The 26,442-nt window shown below is 39.3% G+C and overlaps 2 protein-coding genes across 2 annotated transcripts; both read right to left on the bottom strand.

Annotated features, from left to right (window-relative positions):
• Positions 1-1,062: 1,062 nt before the first annotated feature.
• LOC114351703 (short stature homeobox protein 2-like) lies at positions 1,063-21,577 on the bottom strand. The gene is made up of 5 exons (XM_028303005.1): positions 21,191-21,577; positions 14,298-14,485; positions 10,416-10,553; positions 2,584-2,652; positions 1,063-1,251 (listed from the first exon to the last, which is right to left on the bottom strand). The coding sequence occupies exons 1-5, from the start codon at positions 21,423-21,425 to the stop codon at positions 1,063-1,065; spliced, it is 819 nt and encodes a 272-aa protein (XP_028158806.1). The 5' UTR covers positions 21,426-21,577.
• LOC114351745 (mitochondrial import receptor subunit TOM40 homolog 2-like) lies at positions 21,573-25,285 on the bottom strand. Its single transcript, XM_028303048.1, has 3 exons — positions 24,257-25,285; positions 23,985-24,179; positions 21,573-22,686 (listed from the first exon to the last, which is right to left on the bottom strand). Exons 1-3 carry the CDS (start codon positions 24,968-24,970, stop codon positions 22,462-22,464), a joined length of 1,134 nt encoding a protein of 377 aa, XP_028158849.1. The 5' UTR covers positions 24,971-25,285; the 3' UTR covers positions 21,573-22,461.
• Positions 25,286-26,442: the final 1,157 nt, after the last annotated feature.

The raw sequence follows: 26,442 nt of genomic DNA, 5'->3' as shown, positions 1-26,442 counted from the left end.
ATACAGAAATGTAGTTTACCATTTCATAATTATCTTTTAATGCACAAACTGTTACTTCGATCAAATAATGCTGGTTTTTAATATCGTTTTATTGAGTGCGGCTGTTTACACTTAACTATCTATGTAGGACTATTGATTACAAACTAATTAGAATAACTAACTAGGTACTATTTTGGCATCAAAACTCATAACTGGTTTCACAAAGGAAAACAATGTTATTCCTGGCCTGTAACTGTGAAAAACGCCTTCAGACAATGTTACAGATTTCAATTTGATGATGTCGTTTATTCTTAAGTGAATACTGTTTTGTTTGTAACTCAGGGACTTTAGATTGTACACTTTGAGCGTCAATACCGACACTTGAGAGAAACTTACAAAGGTGTTGGAGATAAAAACCTCGCTGACACTCGAAGAACAAAAGTGTAAGGTGGACTCTTAGCGAAGCGATCACCACGATCACGATGTGGAGTCGAGATCAACGGAACAATAATAAGTTGGTTGCACTTTCTGCGGGTACTGACTTAGTCCCATTTGTTGGTCTATTCCTCTTTAATCACGTGGATTTGATCACCCAGGTGATCAATGTGGACTCCAGGTGACACTTTTGTGTCCTTTTGATGCCGCATGGATAAGATCACCTAGGTCAGGGATGGCGAACATTTATGTAGTAACGTGCTTCTTTTCTAAAAAAAATGTTTGATGTAGGTATTCATAAATGTGTCACATAATGCTATAGCAATGGGAGCATCGTACAAGTGGCGCCACTGGCGAGTAACAGCATTATAGCACCTTACTCTGCAGTGGCGCCAACTGATGAGGGCAAATACGATAGATGAGGGCTCAAAATAATTACTATTTTATTTCATAGTGAATTTTGCGGTGATTGGTGGCGTGTTCTAAATATTGTAGCGCGTGCCATTGGCTCGCCATCCCTGACCTAGGTGATCAAAGTGGACTTCTTATCCATGGGTGATCAAAGGACACCAAAGTGTGGCCTGGAGTCTACTTTGATTACCTGGGTGATCATAGTGGAATAGACCCATTTGTTGGGGCTTGGAGCGGCTATGTGTCGGCGGAGGCGGGAGCGGCGGGCGGCGAGGGCGCGCGCGCGGCGGCGATGGCGGCGGCGTGGCGGCGCGCCTTAAGCCGCAGGTCGGCGATGGAAGACGAGCGGCAGCGCGCCGCCAACGCCGCCAGTCCGGCGTACGGCGGGCACAGAGCTGCCGCCGCCGCCGCTGCCGCGCTGGCGTACTGTTGGCAAGAACCACAGTAAGACAAAGAACTTCCAGTCAAAACACGCACTTACACAAGTTTATAATTTGACATACGAATCCAAAATTGCGTATAGCTGTTGCAATTATTGTTACCTGTGTTATCCCTGTAGGCTCTAATCTGGCCCCAAAAATGTAATTTAATATCCTAATACGCTATAAAGCTATCTATCGAGACGTTCCGTTATACTGTAGCTAACTGAGGTAGCTTACAGAGTGCAGAGGTGAGAATGAAAATTACCCTTATTTTCCTGTGTACCCTTACCGTCTTTCGCTACACCGTGTCCGTAGATCGTATGCTACGGAAGGGCGTAGATGCTACGCAAGGACGTAGATGCTACGGAAAACGTAGGTGCTACGAAAGGACGTAGTATCGTAGACGCTACGCAAGGACGTAGATCGTAGATACTACGCAGCTACGGAAAAGCGTAGATCGCAGCTACGGAAGGGCGTAGAACGCAGCTATGGAAAAGCGTAGAACGCAGCTACGGAAGGGCGTAGAACGCAGCTACGGAAAAGCGTAGATCGCAGCTACGGAAGGGCGTAGAACGCAGCTACGGAAAAGCGTAGATCGCAGCTACGGAAGGGCGCAGCCCGTAGCATCTATGAAGCTAGTACGTGTTGTTACGCGTTAGTATCCCGCGTAGTAGGTCGTAATCGCTACGGATTTTGAATGTAGCTCGTAAGTAAGCTCGCACTAAGCGTTTCGACGACTCATTTATAATGCAAACAGCTAGGGACTGGAATTCGCTGCCTGCTGCTGTATTTCCTGAACACTATAATCCGGGCGTTTTCAAGGCGAGAGTGAATAGGCACTTACAGGGCAGATATGTACTATCCTAGACTGCATCTCACTTAACACCAGGTGCGATTGCGGTCAAATACTTGCCTTGTCTAGCATAAAAAGAAGTGTGTAACGCATTTGTTTGAATTTTATTATTATATTTTTTATGCATAACAAGGCAGGTAATTTGCAGTTGCGGGTTCGATTCCCGCACAGTACAAACATTTGTGTGCATGAACATTATTTGTTTGTATTGGACTGGGTGTTTTCTATGTATATTATGTATGTATTTGCAAAAAAAAGTATTTAAGTATGTTTATATCCGTTGTCTAGTACCCATAGTACAAGCTTTTCTTTGTTTGGGACTAGAAGCGCAGTGTAAAATGTCCAAGGATATTTATATTAAAATTTATAATACAACTTAATTGACGTTCGATGATGACACAGTGTATTCTTATCAATGTCTCGACACATCAATAGATTGCACATACTTTTAAGTGTATGCCTGTAAAATGTAATGTTATTTACCTGGTGTGCCGCAGCAGAGAGCAACGCCGAGTCGAAGGGGGCGAAGGCGGCGGGCGGCGAGGAGTGCGGCTACGAAAGGGCGTAGAACGCAGCTACGAAAAGCGTAGATCGCAGCTACGGAAGGGCGTAGAACACAGCTACGAAAAAGCGTAGATCGCAGCTACGGAAGGGCGTAGAACGCAGCTACGAAAAAGCGTAGATCGCAGCTACGGAAGGGCGTAGAACGCAGCTACGAAAAAGCGTAGATCGCAGCTACGGAAGGGCGTAGAACGCAGCTACGAAAAAGCGTAGATCGCAGCTACGGAAAAGCGTAGATCGCAGCTACGAAAGGGCGTAGAACGCAGCTACGGAAAAGCGTAGATCACAGCTACGGAAGGGCGTAGAACGCAGCTACGGAAAAGCGTAGATTGCAGCTACGGAAGAGCCTAGATCTCTACGGGCGTAGCTCGTAGCATCTATGAAGCTACGGGACGTCACGCATTATTATCCCGCATCGTAATCGCTACGGATTTTAAATGTAGCTCGTAAGCGTGTAACGCATTTGTTTGAACTTTATTATAACTTAATCTATTTTCGATGATGAATAACACCACAAATAACACTGAGTATTTTTATTAATGTCTTATTAATCTAATGCGGAATGAAGTTGCGCTCCCGGTGGAGTTCGCAGCCTACGTGTGCTGCAATATTGATGTAGANGCAATATTGATGTAGGATCTGCATATTGTGTTATGTAAATACGCGGCATTCCATATTGCTTTCAAGGTTTAATACTTTTTATTTACCGCCTTCGATTTGTAGGGTCTAGTTTCGACTACCAGGTAAGGCAAGGCGAAAAAAAGTCTTTAAATTGTTCCCAGTGTATGTTGGAGACTTCTCTCTCTGTAACCATTTGTAACCATATTCTGGCAAATAAATGATTTTATTTATTTATTTATTTATATTTTATTATTTACTAGCGGCCGCCCGCGACTTCGTACGCGTGGATCCCGTTTTACCCCCTTCATCTATCTTACGCGGTTTAGATTTTTTCATACAAATGTTTTTTCTCGCCAACTCCCGTTCCCGTGGGAATTTTGCAATATCCTGTTGTAACTAAGCTTTACGTTTACTAAGGTACCTGCATGCCAAATTTCAAGCGTCTAACTTAAGCGGTTTAGATTTTTCATACAAAAGGATTTTCCTGCTAATTCCCGTTCCCGTGGGAATTCCTAAGTATACTATAACCTGCCCAGGAGTATGAAGAATAATTGTACCAAGTTTCGTTAAAATCCGTCAAGTAGCTTTTGTTTCTATAAGGAACATACTAGTCCAGTCAATAAAGCATTATAGATGGAAAACTGTAGAACACAATTTCTGACTTCAGGACTTTATTTAGACTAGTTAGGGGGTGAACATAGCAAAAGTCCCCGCCCTTAGCCCTTGAGCCGGCGGGGAGAGGGGGGTTTAAAGGTGCCACTTTTCGGTTTTTCGCTTAAATCCTCGGAAACTATGCGTCCTAGTGAAATGACTACTTTGAACCAAAAAAAGCATATGGGTATTTCTTCGGAGGCAAAATTTTCGATGTCTTTGGGTATAGTTCAGTAACCAACTAACAAAATGGCATGCAATATTTTTTTTCCTATAGCTTAGCTATAGCCCTATCTGGCGCAAATTACATTTTTGACATAATTGCTGTCTTTATACAAATTAAAAATATTTGAAGTGTGATTCTCTGATTCATATGGTGTGTCCGTTAGCCATTTTCCGGAACAAAATGGTTGATATAGCTTTTTCCTTTTGATATATCAATATAAATTAAAATTATTTCGAAAGCTAATGAGTTGTCCTTCTGCAAAAAAAATGTGTCATAATTTTAATTAAGTTAGTTTGTTCGCAAAAAAATAAATAAGCAGTGTCCGGCATAAAATACTGATTCATATGGCGTGAGCTGTTCTTGAAACGGCCAAGTCACACAACATTAACTATAATAATAAAGAAATCGCAGTAAGGAACCATAGACTTGGCACGACTTTGTCTAGATTTCATTACTTTTTAGAGATAAACAAGCAGCTCCATCGAGACTTGGCTAGTTTTTTACAGAATGTTTTTGGTGGGATATTTTTTACACATAAAAGCAAATTCAGAACAATTTTTTGTTGTTATTCTTATTTCTAGGTATTAAAACAATAAAAATAAGCTATGCATAACCCGTGTGCAAAAATGCTGTAGACAGTTGTTATCCGGACATCCAATTATCCGGACTCATTCTTCATGGCTCTAATTACTGATTTAGGTCCTGGACCCATCAAAACGGCACGACGTCTGTGATACGGCTCGACGCCGCCACCGAAACACGGTTCAGACGTCGTCTTGGTTCATAGTTAAAAGAAATGGATTCACCCAATGGTCTAAAATTTATTTAGACTCTAAATGATGTATTTAAAACCCTTTCTACAGTAAAAAGTTGATTATGTATTATTGTTTGATTTTACTTTCAAATCGATTATCCGGATTTTCGATTGTCCGGAATACCCTGGGTTTTAATTGATCCGGATAATCGGGATTCTACTGTACTTGTATTGTTATATAACTTGCATGCAAATGGGTTCATACAATAAAGTATGAAGGCCAGAAATATAACGAAGAAACTGATTTTTATGTGACTCCCAAACTGTAAGCCTAGGCGCAGACCACCGACTTTTAGTTGACCGATAGTTGGGTCAGGCTGTTTATCAGTATGGACATGGCCGATCTTCATACATATTAGAATCGGGCTCAACTATCGGCCAACTAAAAGTTGGTGGTAGTAAAGTAGGCGCAGACCAGACCACTGATGTTACCAGGCGGTTTTTAGCAGACCATGACAACTGCTTTATTAAGATCCCACCGTGTGTATCTTAGTAGCGTAACACCGTTATATCACTGAGATTGAATTGTAACATTTTGAAAAGCTTAACTTGTTTTTGTTTTCATTCCCTGTCCCTACATCGAATAATGTTACACTGCTTCATTGTCAAAGTCGAAAGAACCTTCTAAAACGTTACGAGAAAAACGGACCCATAAAATAACAGTAAGTTGTCAATGAAGCCTTCACATTGATCCGGACCGGCGCGGAGCCGTCCCGCGCGGCAAATCCTCCCGGAGCCGATCCCGAACTCCACTTAATTAAATTGATATTTAAGTAAAGCATAATTTGCTCGTAAATTAAGCGAGATCCATTGTTTATAGCCGCCTGCCGGGCGAAGTGAGCAATTAATAAATTAACGCGGATCTAACCGACTTAAGGTGTTCGGTGGATCTCGTCTAAAGGATTCATTAATTTAATTATCCTTGCCTTAGGTAGGATCAGATTTTACACAATCAACGATAAAGTGGAATAACTGTCGGGTTACTTTACAATATTAATTAGTTGAGGAGTTCGTTTTTGTTTCAGAAATTATAATAAAACGTACTTAATAAATAAAATGCCAAACTAAACAGAGACTATGGACGAATGGAATGGTCATCATACTGAAATTTGCCCCCAGCGGGATTAGAACGACACCGAAAAGCAAGCCGCCACCAGGAAAATGAAAAGAAATTGAAATAAGACAGAAGTAGTAGGTAACATACTCGTACAAATAATACGTTGGCCGTTAGAGCATGCACGAAGGCGGGGGCGGGACGCGCTCACAGTAAATCAGAGTCGCTCCGGTCGCCGTCGGCATTATCAAAATGGATGCTCCCCGCGTGTATGAGTTATTTCCATATTTGACACCGAATTACTTTCGAGAAGTGCCGACATAAATACGAGCGGGTGCGCGTCCAGCGCCCGACGCGGCCCGACCCTCGGCCCTCGCCCCCCGCGACCGCCGTGCATTTATTTGATTAACTCTGAGTTGTTTAATTTAATCGAATTAGAAGGTAAGCTGGCGGGCGCGGGGTGCATCCTCCGTCCCGCTTATTTTAAAACGCTCCGAACATCTTTACAGCGGTTTCTGCGCAATAAAATATCGCCACCCTCACTCTGCGCGAATAACTTTACAATTTTATGAACAGGGGAACAATTAGGCGTCGGTGTATTCTTTTTATTCTTGAGTTTCACGGCGTTGTGATTGTTTTTATGGCGAGCGCCGCGCTCGGCGAAGATTCATTTCTTCGTTAAAAATGAATTCTTAATTTTATGAAGATCCAGTACCTACTTTTGACGATTTATTGCGTTCGTAAAAGGTGGTATATGATGTTTTTACCAGTAACATTTCTTTGGATTTTACACTAATATGAAGATGTGATAACTTAATCTTATGTATTGTTCTCTTGATTATGACATAACTTTACGCTTCTTGAATGTTGACGACCATTTGTTGGCACACAGGATGAATAGATTAACAGCCAATGCTTTAGTTACTTTTTTTTTAAATCTTATTGATGTTATGTTACCGTTATGTGCACTTGACATTTGATATTTTATATTTGTATGAGAGCGCACAGTCACAGTAGAGCGTCTTGCTTCCGTATGATAATGTTACTTCAACATAATATACNAGTTTCATGAAAATCCGTCAAGTAGGTTTTGCGTGAAAGAGTAACAAACACCCAGACATCCACACAAACTTTCGCATTTATAATATTAATTAGTAGGATTAGAGAGTGTAACTATTTCTATTCTAATTATACATATTATGTATTATTATTCTATTTATTTTATGTAATCTTTTGTAAGTAGATTTATTTTATACTTAATGTAAATATTTTGCATCGCCTCACTCTCTCTGTATGACCCGTGGTTGACTGGCAGAGAATTCCATCCAGCATTAAGTCCCCCACAGTGCATTGTATTTAAATGCAGAAGATTAAATAAATAAATAATTTAAATTGTAATTTTTGTAGAATCACCCGTCTACAAACGTCAAACCCTTTAGTACCATTGCTACTATTATACCATGCTAATATTATAATGCGAAAGTTTGTGTGGATGTTTGGGTGTTTGTTACTCTTTCACGCAAAACCTACTTGACGGATTTTCATGAAACTTTACAGTATTATTGTTTATAACCCAGAATAACATATAGGCTATAATTTATGACGATCTGTGACAAACTCTAATTTAACATAGGTGCTCACTAAGACAGGATTTTGCAAAATTTAATCCCTAAGGGGGTTAAACAGGATCCACGCATACGAAATGGCGGGCGGCCGCAAGTAATAACATACAGTCACATTTATGTATACCTAACTAAAAGACATTATAACATTATAATTTACTATTAACACTGAGAAAAAAATATGTTCAGTTTTGTTTTTATAATAAAAATAAATAACTCGATACTTATTATTGTATTTTTTTCTTTNATAAGACAGAAGTAGTAGGTAACATACTCGTACAAATAATACGTTGGCCGTTAGAGCATGCACGAAGGCGGGGGCGGGACGCGCTCACAGTAAATCAGAGTCGCTCCGGTCGCCGTCGGCATTATCAAAATGGATGCTCCCCGCGTGTATGAGTTATTTCCATATTTGACACCGAATTACTTTCGAGAAGTGCCGACATAAATACGAGCGGGTGCGCGTCCAGCGCCCGACGCGGCCCGACCCTCGGCCCTCGCCCCCCGCGACCGCCGTGCATTTATTTGATTAACTCTGAGTTGTTTAATTTAATCGAATTAGAAGGTAAGCTGGCGGGCGCGGGGTGCATCCTCCGTCCCGCTTATTTTAAAACGCTCCGAACATCTTTACAGCGGTTTCTGCGCAATAAAATATCGCCACCCTCACTCTGCGCGAATAACTTTACAATTTTATGAACAGGGGAACAATTAGGCGTCGGTGTATTCTTTTTATTCTTGAGTTTCACGGCGTTGTGATTGTTTTTATGGCGAGCGCCGCGCTCGGCGAAGATTCATTTCTTCGTTAAAAATGAATTCTTAATTTTATGAAGATCCAGTACCTACTTTTCACGATTTATTGCGTTCGTAAAAGGTGGTATATGATGTTTTTACCAGTAACATTTCTTTGGATTTTTCACTAATATGAAGATGTGATAACTTAATCTAATGTGTTGTTCTCTTGATTATAAGATAACTTTTTACGCTTCTTGAATGTTGACGACCATTTGTTGGCACACAGGATGAATAGAATAACAATCAATGCTTTATTTACTTTTTTTTATTGTTATTGACGTTATGTTACCTTTATATGCAATAATGCACTTGACATTTGATATTTTATTTTTGTATGAGAGCACACAGTCACAGTAGAGTGTCTTGCTTCCGTATGATAATGTTATTTCAACATAATATCTATTGCACTGTCATTCAATTAACATTACAAATCCACAAACGACACCAACATAGAGAATCTCAGCGCGCTCCGTCAAAGGGAACGTAACAAATAACCGTTTCATTTCACTTTACATGATTGTGCTCGCGTTAGCCGCGGGGAGGGCACATAAGTTAATAAGACATTTAGCAGGGGACGGCGGGATTGCGTCCGAATGACTCCCACGGGGAATCATTTTATTCGATTCCGGAGAGCGGCTTTTTTCCGCTTTACGCTCCGTTTAGCAGGATACTTGCAATCACGAGATAGTGTGATCTCGCGTCGCGGAGCCGCGGTCGCGTCTCGTTAGCGCGCTTGACGTAACGAGCTAAGACACGACACACCGCGGATGTTGTATCAAAACGATGGCTAAACGAGGGGAACATTAGTGTTACTGGGTCTCTGAGACGACGATAAATATTTTGCTATGAAATATTTTTACGATAAGGGAAACTAAAAATCTAGGAAGCAATACATCGCAGAACTTAAATCAAACTCGAACACAGTGTAGTTAGCTAAATATTTACAACAATACAGGCCTGAAAACAGTTATAATAATAAAGAAATGTGATAATTATGCATTCTGCAACACCGCATTCGAGCTTCAATGGATACAGACTATTGTATGACCGTATGCCTACCAATACGTCTTATTGTCGATTTGTCGAAATTGCATAAAACAGTTTGTTTTGCAGCGAATGATTTTGAAATCACTTCCCCAATTCAAAGCTGAAAATTATTGCGCTACACTAACGCATTATGTATTCTCCATGACTCTGTCTAACTCGATTACAGTTCCCGCCGGCGCCGGTCCGACTCTAACAGTTTTTTAATTCGACCATAACTCACGCGGATGAATAATTAAAATGGCTGCGGGTCGGGCGGGAAATCGCGAGAACGCGGTAAAAAACACCCGCTACACACAAGACGATAAATTCGGGAAATTGCGCAACGCACTTAGCGATTTCGAGTCTCAGTGGTCAAGATTCGACTCCTGGAGAGTGCCCCCATAATAACGTAAACGAGATTGCTTGTACGGGAAGGAAGATGACATTATTTTTATTTGATACAAGCTCTATTACATCACACTCATTTATTTATTTATTTAATGAGCAACATAATAAGCTTACAGAAAAGCCAAAGCGTACATGTTTAGTCACATTGATTACAATGTATAAGAAATAAACTTTACAACTTATGTACGAAGATAAGATCGTCAAACATTTGCATTTTAACTTGATATAAGTATCTACCTACTGCAAATAACGGGATAATATAAGACAGTCAAAAATTAAATAACAGTGTATTTTTTTTACTTGGAGCTCATATTTAATGCAATATACGCTCTAGTGAACTCATTCCATGCAATTACAGAGCTGAGCCAAATGCTCGTCTAGTTTGCCAAAATAATTTTCAATTGTACTTTTCGACTACATTAAACGCGAGCACATTTAAAATACAATTTGTACAGCAATGTCTACCCATTCATTTAAACTTATCTGCAATGTATCGTTAACTGTTGAAGCCACATCCGTTCTTCGGGTATTTTAGGTATATTTCCATCTTGATAAATATCTATAGAAAACACATAATGGATATAGATTGCCTTTGGGATGTGAACAATAGATTTTCTTACCTTTATGCATTTGACTTTCGTGCTTCCGACATTTCGCTCGTCTGTTTTGAAACCACACCTGCAACAAAACTCTAGATGAGTCATAATTAACATAGTACCTTTGTTCTAAAATTATTAAGAGCGTTGTTTCAAAATAATGGATATACCTTCAGTGGTGCTTTTCAGGTTGCTGGTTGTAAGTAAGAATATACGCAGTCGGCAAGGCGAGGCAAGAGTGCCGTTTTTCGTTGCCAATTCAAAATTTGATCAACATCGTGATCAAATTTTGATGTTCTGTCATAATATTTTAAAAGTTTAAATATTTTTTTTATCCACAACGAAGAAGCTCTTGGCCTGTATCTCACCTGATGGTAAGTGATGATCAGGCCGAAGGTGGAAGCGAGCTTCACCCGGAATCATCAACCACGGAGGAACTGGCTATTTTACCTCTAACTGCCGGAACACAACAATGCTGTTAACATTGTTGTTATGGCGACAGACTTAGGTAAGATGGTGGTAGCTAGCCAGGCGGACTTAGAACAAGCCCTACCACCAACCAAACCGAACAGAAAAATCTGCCCCTTGGAAATACATGGTAGGTATGCCATAAAGAAGCGTCAGGTAAAATCTATATACAGGGTGTCCCGTAATGTAACGTCAAGCCGGAACTGGGTGTTGAGGCAAGTTATACTGGTTATCAGAAAAATATGAAAAAAAAACTATGTGGCATTTTGTCAAAATAATAGGCATTTAAAAAAAAAACAAAAAATTCTACTCCCGGTGACGGTCTTTTTACTCGTGTTGCCACAAATCTTCACTTTTTCCAAATTTTTTTTTGTTATGTTACCCTGAATAATGCTTCTCTAAATTGTTATCAAAATTACAAAACCAGCTGCTCCAGCTTGGATGAAAAAAATAAATTATTCCCAAAAAAATTTTCAAAATAAAAATTTTGCCTAGTTTAAACTGACTGTACTGAAAAAAAATTGTACTACGCGAGTGTGGCAAGTGACATCATAATTTGGCACATTTAGTAAGGATTCCAAAATGGTATAACACTTGGTAAATTCCTGCTGTAATTGTCGACAANCTCTTAACCATCTTATATTCTATTGCTGCAACTTAAAAATAACAAACTCCCATTTAAGGGAAGCGCGCACTTAGACATGTATAAGTTTTGTCACTTATTTAACGATAAATACACCATTGGCAGGTAGACCTCATTTCCTATACGCAGTCCTGAGCGTGTTTAAAGGCCTATTCAAACCTGAGCGATATTCGCTGCCGCTGTGGGTAGAGACTAGAGGTACATACATACCGCGCGGGTTTCGCTCAGGTATTTAGTATCAAGTACCGCGGCTAGAGCGTTTTCTCTGCTGCAGACGGTAGCGAATACCGCTTAGGTCTGAATAGGCCTTTAGCAATACGCATCATAAAATCAGATCAGATTTTGGACAAACATGTCGATTAACATTAGCATTAAAGTTTCGATAATTGCAAAAACAAACGAGGGCTCGTAATCTCGGCTCGAGCGAGACAACCCGCGTAATCGAGTTACTGCGCCGACACGTACATACGCAAGTATAGTACACAAATTGTACACTGTGTACTGCAGTGTGTGTACTGTAACGCGCGTGTTCGGCCGGCCAAACACGGGTAACCGCATTAGCGAGGAGGGCACGCGCCGTGCTGATTGCATCTGGTACCGACATCAAATTGTGGTACCTACATGTATTAGACTGAATTGGTGTGATACTTTATTAGTAGCTAGTTCACATATCTGATACAGTCCAAAATTACATACGGTAACTGGATGAAGTAAATTTAAATTTAAAAAACCGCCCGGTCAAAAACAGTATCTCTACAAGTTGACTCTATCTCAAAATAAAAATGATTGCTTTTGGTTTTAAAGTTAACTAATGTAATAATTATCTTAATATTTTATTATCTTCACAAAACCAGTCATTACCTATTCAATTTACTCGGTCAATATCGTAGGTATACATATTTATTAACACGCATGTAGGTTGATTAAAAAAAAGTACCTAATTGTATGTTGTGTAACTATTCTATTTGAAATGCCAATATCATTGTGATTGTTATTATTAGCAATCTGTGACACACATACATATTCGATTAGTGTGTGTGAGTTGCGACGGGCAATACGCTAACTAGGGGCGAATTCATTAGCTTTGATTACATTAGACAATGCGACTAAGGGCTGATTTTTCAATCGTCAGATAACTTTTAACTGAAGAATAAATTGACACATTGACAGTTTCAGTATAGGAATTATGTCAAAATGACAAGTTTATTCTTCAGATAAAAAATATCTGACGATTGAAAAATCAGCCCTAAATAACAAGCAAACACAAACATCCCTCGTTTTATGCTGAACAATTGCCATGTTTTAAATGAATTTGATGGCAAACAGTGGTGATTTAATATGTCGGTAAATAAAGCGTATTTAAATATTTTTTGGCATGTTGACAGAAATGTTTGTTATGGACGATTAAGTAAGATACTTACCTAATAATTGAGAAATATTTTAATCCTTTCATTGATTCTTTAAAATATGTTTCTGAAATTTTACAGCACTTAAAATACTACGTTTAATTAAGTAGTTTGTCAGTTTTTATTGTATACGTACCTAATAGCGAATCGTAAGATTAAATCTACATAAGTACATAGGCTGCAAGAAGGTAGAGGTAGTCTCGTCGCGTGGCAGAGGTTCCGTATATTTAGAAAATCTCGACTGTTTTTATTTGCTGTGGTCGATAGCAAATCAGTCATTTTCATTTTTACTAAAAAACATTAACTAATTATGCAATTAGTAGTTACATTAGGCAGCAGCATCGCATGACACTAGTGAAGACTTACCGCTACGTGTTGCCTATTTATTTTCTGGCACTTTATGTCCCTTGCGAGGACCATCGTGGCACTTAACGCCGATCTGGCACTAATGCCGATATATTGCCGATAAACTGGCACTTGTTGGACGCTCACAGCTAATTACGTGCATTAGTAATGAACAGGGGTCGCGATGTTAAGTGGGCACGCATTACTGGGGTAGCTTTAGATGGCAATTGCTGCTCAATAATTAAAATCCTACATGCTAGGTAATTTAGGCGACCCTGTCAGTCATTTACCATAAAAGATCAAAATTTTATAAAAGACTACGTCATGGTTCTCTCGGGTATAGCGAAAAGCTCAGCGTCCGGTTTAGTAGCAGCTTTTCGTTATGAGCGAAACAGTTATCAAGGTCAACTGTATACTTACTCATTGTTAGAGTCGAAAAGCTTGTTTTTCTTAGGGTTGGCATTTTGGAGCAGGTGATCCGGCTCATCATTGTATCATAAATTGTTTAGATACTCGGACCTACTGTGAACTATAGAGCATTGAACAATCCTTCTTTTGCTTAAGAATAATTAGCGCACAGTTAGAGAAAAACATGCAACCTGGCCTCAATACTGGTGGGGTACTCAATCTCTCGTGAATCATCATTTTGGGCCACTTGGTCCTGAACATAGGTTTCTTCCAATCATTTCCAGAGTGGCTGGTTAGAAGCGATCCGAAACTAGAGCCATCCTGTGACCTTTATTAGGTCATCTGTCCACTTTCTGAGTGGACGTCCCACTGTGTTTTCTGGTACGTGTCCTACATTCAGGAACTTGCCCCATGTCGGTCATCAATTCTTCGTGCTATGTGTCCTACCCATTTCCACTTTAGTTTGCTCTCATTAATGCGTTGGGGTAAAGCATATTGTTAAACAGTCTATTCTGCCTCCTCAGGCGTGCTATACAGTAAAATATTAAGTTTTTACCTGCACCCGCGCCTCGCTGAGCCCGAGTCGCTGACTGAGCTCCTCCCTCATGAAGGCGTCAGGGTAGTGCGTCTCGTCGAACAGCCTCTCCAGCTCGCCCAGCTGTTCCAGCGTGAAGTTGGTCCGCGACCGCCGCTGCTTGCCGCCGGCTCCACCACCCACCCCGTTTGGGGATTTGTCCGTGATATCTGACACAGATAAACTGAATTAGTGTCAATAAATTATTTAACTTATTATAATACCTAGTTATGATATTCAGAATCAGATATAGTGATGATGTATGGAAGCTGGAAACAATAAATTTTTTGAAAGATATACAGGGTGGAAACGTTTTAAGTGATCTCACTCGATTATTTCTAAACTATACAAGATATCGAAAAACTGATTACGCTGATTCTGAAAGTGCTTCACAAGCTCTATCAAACGGTACCAATAATAAGTTACAGAATAAACTGGATCTATCCGAAAATTCAATGTTTCCAGCTTCCATTCATTTAGTAGGTACAGCCACAGTCATGGCACTCATATCTTGTTAATATTATAGCAAGTGAAGACTAAAGACAATGTTTTCCAATAATAATTTTAAATAAGAATGCAATTTACGAGTTCATTTTAAGTGTTTATTATTTAGTAAAAAAAATATACTTCTATTATTGTTTGGCTGGCATACATTTAGTATGAAGGCTGAAAACATTAAATTTTCGGATAGATGCAGTTAATTGTGTAACCTAATATTGGTACCGTTGAAGCACTTTCAAGATTAGTAACCAGTTTGTCGATATCTTGTATAGTTTAGAAATAATCGAATGAGGTCACTTATCGTTTCCACCCTGTATACTGTAGCTTATTGATACCTGGAAATTGATAGAGCTCGTGAAACACTTTCAAAATCAGTAACCAGTTTTTTGATATCTTGTATAAAATCAAAATCAAAAATCGGTACCTAATCGTAAAGTAAGCTTTAAAAGCTCTGATAGACCGAACCGAGCCTTAAGTAAGTTGAAAAATTCATAAACATATCAATAGCATAAATTCATTTCATGTTATGCTGGTAACTNGGTAACTTATCTACTAAATAAATGATGGTGAACAAATCTGTCCCAAGATTAAACTTAATTTATGTCATGGATCGATCACGTCGTCGCTCGCTCGGAGCTTGGAGCAGCGCCGAGACGCCGGCGATCCAGCCACGACATGAAGTGTCGTTTAGAGCAATTTAGCAAATTGGGAAGCTCTCGTTTTTATACGGCAATTATGTAAATGGAGGGATTATCCAGATGTGGGCGGCGCTGCGGGCCACACCCGCTCTCCCCTTTCGTCTCCAGGGCTTTCTTACGCTCGCTAAAGATCCGAGAACAGTGATTAATTGTCGAACGACGCTGAGAATAACCCCGTTAAACTCTCTCTCGGTGATTTATTTGATTGAAAAGTCTTTTCCGGATATCCATTAACGGCTTATTCATTTCATTTGTTCCTCTCGTTCGCAGCTAATCTTGAATGATATTCATTAAATGATTGTTTTAAACTTAAAACAATGAAGATTTAACGCTTCACGACAGCGAGGCTGTCAATGGATGGATGGAAATAATTATTATTTAAACTCGTTGAGCTTTTACCCCCTTACTAATAAACACAGTTGTTGAACACTGTTTTGAAATGTCATTTCTATAGGTACCTACTAAACGTCACTTTAAAACACTGTTCAACGAGCGTGTAAGTTTTATAAGTTAGTGTTCACATAACTTTGATGTAAATCTGGCGGCACGGCAGTGCCCCCGCCAAGTCGAGCGCGAAGCAAACACTGCCGTACCATCCTTTACTGGAACCATTTCGCCGCATTTTCAGGCCCCTATTTGAGAACCTCTGGATAAAACCAGAACGCAGAAATTTTCGTCATCTAGTAAGCTATAATCACATACTTAAAATCCAAAATTTCAAATCTGTAGGTCATTTAGTTCCGAAGTTAAGCGAAAGCAAAGTTTCGCATTTACGACACTCACTCACTCACTCACTGATGATCATCAAAATAGAACTAGTACTTCCCATAAACTCAGAGAGCTGAAATTTGGTACAGAGTTAGGGTTTAATGGCCAAATAAAGGGAAAACTATAAAAACTAGGAAAATCGAAGATCTTGAGTAACACCACATTCATAATCAATACTACTCCGGCACCGTGGTGTTCGCCTGTATCGCTCACCGCTAGATGGCGCTAGCACTAGCAAGCGGTGTCCAGATTTTTTTCCTTTCTAGAGTCCCCCATCGATTAAGTTGAATGTTGTGTAATTCGCATTTCGTTGATTTCGTTTATTATATTGTAAGGTTCGCTAAGGTTATGTTATTTAAAAAAATCTGATTCGTTGTCCATTTTAAAGGTCGTTGAGTTTATTTCTGTTTAATATCGTAAAAAAATTTCGATAAAACGACGACGTTAAATAATTTTGCCACTTTCTACAAAAAGGTACGTGATTCCATCATCACCNAAACAATGAGGATTTAACGCTTCACGACAGCGAGGCTGTCAATGGATGGATGGAAATAATTAGAAAGAAAGAAAGAAATTACTTTATTATTTATACTCGTTGAGCTTTTACCCCCTTACTAATAAACACAGTTGTTAAACTCTGTTTTAAAATGTCATTTCTATACTAAACGTCACTTTAAACTACTGTTCAACGAGCATGTAAGTTTTATAAGTAAGGTTAGTGTTCTTCACATATAGGCCAGTAGAATTAAATCGGAAATAATTCCTACTAATGATTTTAGTGCTTTAATGGCTTCATTAGTTGCCCATAAAGACTCTCCTAGGTTTTCGACTTCGACGGAGTTGTGCTTAAGTGGTGGGGGCCCACGAAAGGGGCGTTTTTCGGTTTTCCGGTTATACCGCGTAAAGGACTTACTCTATCGAAAAGTGGTCTTCCTGACGGTTGAAGGGCATTTAATCCTGCATTAAATAAGACCAAATTCATATGTTTTGGACAAACCGTTCTCGTGCAAATGTTCGACAAAGTAGAAAATATGTGTATAATTAATGACCCTCTCCACGTCCAATGGCTCGTTACCCGCAGGCTTCCAAGTCTTAAAAAGGAGCGCCTCAACCAGTGTAACCCTATCAAGGCTTACGAGCTTGATGCGCCTATCCTTGTTCGTCCCAGCCGTTTCTTAACTGCGGTTGCTGCCCTCTTCCTGGCACTCACCTGAACGACTCTGTGTTACCTACTGTGGCTGCCCCTCTTCCTTGTATCCTCCTGCACGACTTCGTTGCCTAGCCGTATGCCTGGTCTAAGGTTCGACGCCAAAAATCAACAACAACAAGTTCATATTAAAATGCTGAAGAGTTTTTGTTTGTTTGTTTGAACGCGCTAACCTCGAGAATTACTAGTTTGATTAAAATAATTATTTTTGTGTTAAATAGCTCATAAATTGAGGAAGGCTATAGAATACATACAATTACTCTACGACTAATAGAGGCGAAGCAGTAAAGAAAAATGTTGCAGGCACTGAAAATAGTATTTAAACTATTTTCACGCGTACGAAGTTGATTTTGTGGCGTCGAACCTTGGACCAGGCATATGGCTAAGCAATGCAATCGTACAGGAGGGTACAAGGAAGAGGGGCAGCCACATTAGGTAACACAGAGTCGTTCAGGAGAGTGCCAGGAAGAGGTGCAGCAACCGCAGTTAAGGAACGACTGGGACGAACAAGGATAAGCGAATCCAACTCGTGAGCCTTGACAGGGATACGCTGGTTAAGGCGACCCTTTACAAGGTTGGGGAGCCTACGGGTGACGAGCTATTGGACGTGGAGAGGGTTAATAATTATACACATATTTTCTACTTTGCCGAACATTTGCACGAGAACGGTTTGTCCAAAACATATGAATTTGGTCTTATTTAATGCAGCATTAAATGCCCTTCAACCGTCACGAAGACCACTTTTCGATAGGGTAAGTCCTTTACGCGGTATAACCGGAAAACCGAAAAAACCCCCTTTCGGGGGCCCCCACCACTTAAGCACAACGCCGTCGAAGTCGAAAACCTAGGAGAGTCTTAATGGGCAACCAATGAAGCCATTAAAACTATAAAATCTTTTGTAGGAATTATTTCCGATTTAAAATCTAATTCTACTGGACTAATAACTTTGATGCAAATTATTATTTAAACGAATGGTAAAGGTAAATTATGTTTAAAGCCAGTTTGAATTTTATCTTTGAAACTACTTTCACCGAAAACTGCAGTGTTGCATTCGTAGTGTGTGTTGTAATTTATAGAACCTATGTCTTTGTCACTATCTTTTTAAACCTACCTAGTAGTAACTGTGCGTTGAAGAACGATTTTAATGTGAAAATTTATTGTAACGAATGGATGTTTGTTAAATTATACTCTTTCACTAAAAAAACACAACATTATTAACGAATTTTGATGAAACAGCAAATTTTGGCGCTCTACTTATACTAGTTTTAAGACTATTATGTTTAGCCAAAATTGTGCAAATAAATATTTGAATTTGAATTAAAACTTAATAGTATTATTGTTTATACAATACAGGATACTATTTATAACAATACCTATTAATTGACCAAATTAAACAGACTTATGTCGGTTTAAATAAGTCGGTCTTCTGTGACAAACTTAAAATTCAAGGGGGCGAATGGTTATTAATTTTAGATTTTAGATTGGATATTAATTTTGTTTTAAATTGGAAATAGTTAAATACCTACTACCTACATATAAATATTTTGAGTGTCCGTCTTCTTCTTATCGTGTTGATAACAAACTTACACAGTGTCGGCCCAAAACTCCGCCACAAGAATGGCGTTGTCAGCAGCATTCATTAAAATCCTCCTGCGTGCAGTTGAGTGTCCGTAAAACGTAATTAACTCATAAACTCATAAAAAAATATTGTTCTGAAATTATGTAAGTTTTAGGCAAGCACTTCATAAATGATCTCTAATTTTTCAGCTTTCAGCAAAGTATCAATTCAATGTTTAGAGTAGGTAGAGTAGTTTTTGTAACAAGTCAGCTAAAAAATCGGATAACCGTAGATAACCGTCACAACTTAGTAACCTTCCAGTTTTGACCCCTAGTTCACTGGGCTTATATTGTTGCTAATAACCTCTTATAGTAGGTATAATCCCTTTCAAGGAATAGGTCGAGAGTTCTGAGTTTCCCTGTCACCCTGTAGACCACATAATTATTTAGGCAATCGGGGAAAATTAAGAAAGCTTTGTTGGGTAGTGTCACTCAATGTAATAATTGAACGGATGAGCTTCAGATCATACCTGATAGTCACTTATGCATTAGTTTATTAGATTACCTGCGTATTATACCTAAAATTGTTAGGGTTCCGTACCTAAAAAAAACGGAAACAATAAAACGGAATCCTTATAAGTTATATTAACCTACAACTACATTTTGGCAAGAAGGAATATCACAAAGCACAAACAAAAGAAAAAATCCGAAAATCGTGTAACTACACGATCATCACATAAAAAACTTTAATTAAAGAGCAAACTGTATATTAAATTATTAACATACCTGAAAGTTTATACGGAACCCTCGGTGCGAGAGTCCGACTCCGACTCCATTAGTTAGCCGATTTTTTTTTTCAAGATTATATTTACAATACGAGTATGTTTGTTAGCAATAAGTCATAATATTATATTGATTGAAAGTTTGGATGTCTGGAAGTTTGTTGCTCTTTCACGCAAAAACTACTTAACGGATTTTGTTGAAACTTTACAGTGTTATTGTTTGTAATCCAGATTAAAATATAGGCTATAATTTATGCCGATCTGTGAGACTAAATTTCACGCGGGTGAAGCCGCGGGCAAAAGCTAGTAGTAAATAAAACATTAATAAAAAGAGTCGACTGTGATTCAACACAAAACGAATGCAATTATTTAAGCTTTTAAAGTATATAGGTATATAAAAGTTGCAACTTTAATTAACATGTTGATAAGTTGTTAACAATTTAAGTATAATTATGTATTATTATTTATGATGGTTAATTAATAAATAAATATTTTCTATTTACTTTCATTTTAATATCGATCACACACATGATTTCACATGATGTTAGTTTATAATATATGATTAGGCGTTTATATCGTAAAATAAGCTCCCTGAAAATGACTAGGATCGATTTATAGTGTAATTTTTCTTTTATTTATCAATAACATAAAATTTAATATAGTGACTAGGTACGACAGGTTTTACATGAAATATTAGAAATAGCCTAAATAGTTGCAAGTAGCAGGTAACTATTGTAGCATCAAGAATCAAGAACAAAGGTAGGTAAGTAGGTACTGTCTTGCAACTACAATCTTCATCCGGGAAAGTATGTTCTTTGAACATTCCGATAATAATTATCGAAAATGATAAATATGATTATAATTTAAGTAAGCTTCGGAAATAAAACCGGAGCTCCATGGAGGGGACAAACGAAGCAAATTAACATTCAAAGGTTTGCTTGATTTCTTTTCTTTTTCAAATTCTATTTCTTTTGGTCTTGTTATCCCAACTAATATTATAAATGCGAAAGTAACTCTGTCTGTCTTTCTGTCTGTCTGTCTGTCTGTCTGTTACGCTTTCCCGCTTAAACCTCGCAACCGATTTTGATGAAATTTGGCATAGAGATAGTTTAAGTCCCGGGAAAGAACATAGGATAGTTTTTATCCCGGTTTTTGAAACAGGGACGCGCGCGATAAAGTTTTTCTGTGACAGACAAAATTCCACGCGGGCGAAGCCGCGGGCGGAAAGCTAGTGTGAAATAAAATTAATCAGGGTTGTTTTACGGACAAGGGTAGAAACGGTAAATACGGTTAAAATTGTTCTACCACTGTGCCATGAAGGAACAGCCACTTTTTTACACAGAAAAAGAAGGTAGGACTTACCATGTTTGCTGTCATCGTCATCATCTATCGTCAGCTCCCTCTTGCACTGCTGCGACGGCACCGGCGAGACGAGCCAGTTGCGCGGCTTCTTGGCCGGCGGAAGCTTTTCTTCCAGCGCCGTGATGTCCACCTCCACGTCGTCGCCGTCATCCTCCCCGGGCTCCGGCGGCGGCGCCGGCGCCTCGCCACCCTCCAGCGACTTGCTCACAAAGTCCGCCAGCCGCTCCATCACCATTACTGCCGAGAGCACGCGTCGCCGCGCGCGGCCATCACTCGCCACGCTCTACGGATTACGGACCGCCGCCGACGACGCTCTACACGCCCACATCGCATTGCACAATGCCCCTACATCCTATAAAAATCTATATCCCCCACACTTAAAGTCAACATTCCAACATCGCACCCTCAAAGGCGGCGGTGCACGCCCCGCCCAGAAGTCGCGCAGGCGCCCGCCCTACTGCACGCAGCAGACGGAGCCGAGCTGGCCGTCGGAGCATAATACACGCCTACATTATCGTTATACAGCAGATGAATTTTTAATATAGTCCTCTCCGTCGGTCGTGTGAGACTCGCAGTGCAAATGCCGGACAATTTGCGGGATAAGTGAGTGATTGTGATAAGCGTTAAGGGAAGTTCAGTGATAAAACAAAGGGTAAGTGTAATACAATTTATTTTACGTAGCACAAGCGTCCGTACACAATAAGCGCATGATATTATAAACTACAACTATCTAATATAAATAAAATTAACAAGCAATACAATCTAAATGACATACAATTATGAATAACATTAAAACATAGTTCTCAGAACAAAATGTCCTAAATGACTACTTACTCAAAAACGCAGGTAAACTGCATGGTTGCAAGATTTGCAAGTTCGTAGAAAATATATTTTGTTATTTACTCAAATGTTATTGTGAAGTTAAGTTTTACGTGGTTTTCTCGTTTCGAGAAGTACCTATTAGAGTAGAAGTATTAGAAATTTCAGAATTAATAAATGTAGGTAGAGCTTAAAGCTCTTAACAACATTGCGGCGAATCCGTCGGCTCGGGATCAATAGTGGATTTTGTTTGATATGCGTTTTACTTTTAGTTGGAAAGTATTAATTACTTGGGTGACTGACTATACGCTTCACGGTAATTCTTGGTTTGGTAGCTCGGTATTGCGTAGCGTTCTTTGCCTTTTGCCTTTCCTAAGCGTTCTTTGTTGTTCAGGATGGTCTCGCACAATCTCCTTAACCCACACTGGGTCTCCTGATACGATACGTTGAAGTTAAATAATAGCAGCGGTGATTCCAAAGCCGAGTCGGAACTTGTCGTTGGGGTGGTTGAGCAGGGCAGAGATGGCACAGGCCAGTTGGGCGCGCTTTCCGCCCAGAGCGCGCTGCAGCGTGGCGCCCACCAAGCCGTCCGAGTCGGCTGAGCCACGCACCGTCCACTCATCTGATCGCCACTCGTAGGCTAGCGTGGCCACTGCACGACGGATCGCGAAACCCACCTGTAAAGATTCAATTCTTAATTCTTAGGTGATAGTTAAAGCAAATTGAAATCGCATTGGTTAAAATGCAGTTGCCAAATTGTTATTGAAAACAATACATAGCGCTCCACCTACATAATCTGAAGCACAACTGCTGATCTGAAACCTTGCTGATTGAAAGAAAGAAAGAAAGAAAGAAAGAAACATTTATTGCCATGGACATCACAGAAGACAAAAGATGTAAATAATAGAAAAAAAAGTAAATAAGACATAGGTGACATAAAATAAAACATACAATGAAAGTGAAAGTAAAACTGAGCAGTGCCACCCTGTCGCACAGCGATGTCCATCGCAATGGGACCCCACTCAGCATATGCCATGGCCCCCGGTGAGGGAGGCCACGACGCTGGTTTTCAGTGTGCCCCATGCCGAGTGGGAGTCACGGACACTAACCTATACTGCATAAAATATACATACATAAATAATAATAATAGTGCGCGTATAAATTTTAAGTGTAAGTACAGTATAATATTATTATAAAGAAAAGATGTAATAAGATATTATAAATAAAACGATAATATTTGAAAAACAAAACTGTGTGGGTGTACATAATAAATAAATTGTAATGTAATAAAGTGTTTGTGTATACAGTGATTGTGTGTGTCTCGACGACCACAAAACCGTCACGTGCGATCGAACCATTTTGCGTGGTTGTGTCTATTCATAGCGTCAGGTAGGTGAATCAGATTGGCCCATAATCCTGAGCGCGTTAGTCGCATCGCCTACCCACAATACAGAAAAAAAAAACAAACAAAATAAAGTACATCATTAGTGTCAGATCTAGTAAATTAAATAAAATTCATTTACGCATATTTAAAAATAATTATGTCAGATAGATGTTATTACGTTATTGTTATTACGATGTCAATTAATTATATACAATCTTAGTGGTGCTTATGTGCTACGTCGAGAGAAGAGAGTCAATTTTATGAGAAATCAAGACAAGTCAAGCCACTGCAGTCTTAAATGCGATGATCGGTGACCTACCTACCTACCTACCCCCGTGCTCGTTTGTCTGGAATCTTGAGGTATGGATACAAGTTACCTACGTCAGTAATTGTGTACTAAAAACGTATTCCCTGTACCTTTTTTTAAAAGTGCTTATTGTTTGTAGACCTCGCAATGGCGATTGCTGCGTAACAAAACAGGTGTGTTTTGGAAGGTACCTGGACCGCTCTACTACCAGGAACTTCTATTAACTTCTACTGCAGGAACCTACTTAATGAGGCGCTATTACCTGTAATTTTAAAGGTACCCACCTCGAGCATAGCAGCAACTGTGAGATAAGGCTTGAGAGCCCGCGCGTAGCACAGGTCCAGGCCGCGGTTGCCGAGCGTGGCGCTCAGCGACTGGTCCTCGGTGGCCCAGCGGCCCGCGCCCGACGCAGAGCTCAGCTCCACCGCGTGCCCGCGGGCCACCACCTCCGCGCCAAGCGATATCTGGTCCGTGATTGCCTGCATCAGAAGAAATCTAGTCAACTCCAATTCTTAAACAAGTTATCCAAGCTCAGGGACACATGAATATTACGCACCTGAAGAAAATGTAGAGCTATAAATTCACGATTAACAGCTATAATAGAAGCCGTAAAACTGTTGAAATACGCATCAAAGATGCTCTCAAAACTATAGAACTCGGCATCGGCAATCTGCGCCACTACCGTGGCTCGCGTGCCTTGCGTGGGCCCTACGCGCACCTCGCAACTCATCTGCCCACCCGGAGCCGCTTCCATCACGAAGTAAGGCAGCCCTTTCGGCTTACTCTTGTCCACGTAGGACAGCAGCAGCTTGTACCCTCCCGGTGACACGGAACTGAACGACAACGAATGACCCAAAATCCAATTGTTTTTAGAATTCTGTTTAACCGAAACGCAAGCGCCTTCGAAACATTGCGGCAATCTATATCGTGCAGCGTTGTGGATGTATCTCAAGAGACCAGGGTTAGATGCCCCGGCTGGTAGGTCCTCGGGATCTTTGTCGCTCACTCGGCCTGTGCGAGAGCCAGTCACCCCGGCGCCTGTCTTGCCCCGGTCACCAGCTGTGCACTTTGTGCTGTCGGGTACAGTGCACGCACATTTCTGAGGAACCTGGGAGTCACCCCCCGCTCTCCTGTCCACAGGATCTCTTGGAGAATTACATTTTGAGTCTGGATTAGAATTACTTTTAGCATACAATGTCTCGAAAATGCCTAGTTTAAATAAATTTGATAAAGAAACTGAAAGCTTAGTTGGATTTTCCTGAGTGTTCATTTTAGTAAACTATATTTGCAAGTTGTTTGTAACTTGTGAAATAAATCAAAGTCAATTATTGTCATGTGTCACTTATTTCAACAAATGAATGTTTTTCATGGTTTTACTTAGTACTAAAAAGTTTAATAATATTACACGATTTCGAATCGTAAGCTATATGCAAAGCGTTGTGTTATAAAAGATTTCAAACAAGAAGAACTATCCTTACAACTATATTTTTTCCCTGGGTCTCTATCTCTACATTTAACTAAATTTCATTAAATTCGGTTCAGTAGTTTAAGCCAATGTTTAAGCTGGAAAAGTCAACATACTTTTCGTATTTNTAATGGTTATAGAAATATTTTCACATATTGTTAGAATTAACAAATCAAAATATTTTACAAGACTCACATTATTTCTTATGAATATTTCAGGTAAGTAACATCGTCAATTTCACATAATTATTTTATTCTAAATTTTTATTATCGTTTTTAAATTTATGAAACCCTTAATCATTATTAAAATATCCTAACTGTATGCATAAAACCTTATCCCGAAATAGGGGACATGAGTTCACGAACTTAGAAACAGAGCAAAATTTTGTCACGAAACAGGATCCAAACAAGAGGTCCGCAGAACAATTAATATAAAAAAAAGTTCAAACTATATATAACTATAAATTATATATTAGTTTACTGTCAAAAGACCAAAGTTTAGCATACAAAAGCTTTCATACTGATATCATGCTTGGTTATTTTTAAATAAAATGTTAAAGTCGTAAGAGCCTTAATATACCGAAGTAGGGGGCACTTACCTTACTAAGGGTTCGGACAATATTTTCATTGAATAATGTTTCCGACAAAGATTGTCAAATTGACTGACATGTTTATCGTATAGTACAGTCCACTATGAAAATTAGCTGTGGTTTGTTTTAACAACCTATTTTAATTTTTTTGTCACTTTCTAAGTGTTGAATTTTATGGAATTGGGAAAGAAGTACCGAGTTTGAACCGTTCATGAGCAGACATTGTAGTTGAATATTCAAGTTCTGAATTTGATTATTGATGAAAAATAAAATAAATCCTACTAGCTCGATTGATGGTTTCATTTAATTTATTTAAACCAGGTTACATATAATTATATTTTTTCGTTAATTTATGAAAATATCAAATTAGCCCGTAATCCTAAATCCTGATACATAAAGTTAGCCTATTAATTTAACACAGGTACGACTGTACTCAGTGTTGCACTATTAATGCAATTGACGCGCCTCTATGCCAGGGTTTTTATGTTCCTGGTCAGGCTTATAAAATAGGCGTGGAATAGTGTGCGAGTAATTTCAATAGAGTTTGCGGACTTTGTCCATAAGAATATCCTACTATCTTAGATTAATAAATCTACAACTCAGGAAAAAGAAAAATTCATAATACTGGTTGCTCAAGTGGCTAAACGGATTGAAACGGATAAAAGGATTTGAATTTTTGCGTTAATTA

This window comes from Ostrinia furnacalis, unplaced genomic scaffold, assembly GCF_004193835.3.
Source record: "Ostrinia furnacalis isolate ACB-3 unplaced genomic scaffold, ASM419383v2 OfSCF1172, whole genome shotgun sequence".
NCBI classification, from domain to species: Eukaryota; Metazoa; Arthropoda; class Insecta; order Lepidoptera; family Crambidae; genus Ostrinia; species Ostrinia furnacalis.
The sequence above is the reverse complement of the archived record's forward strand: the minus strand, read 5'-3'. Positions and strand labels throughout refer to the sequence as shown.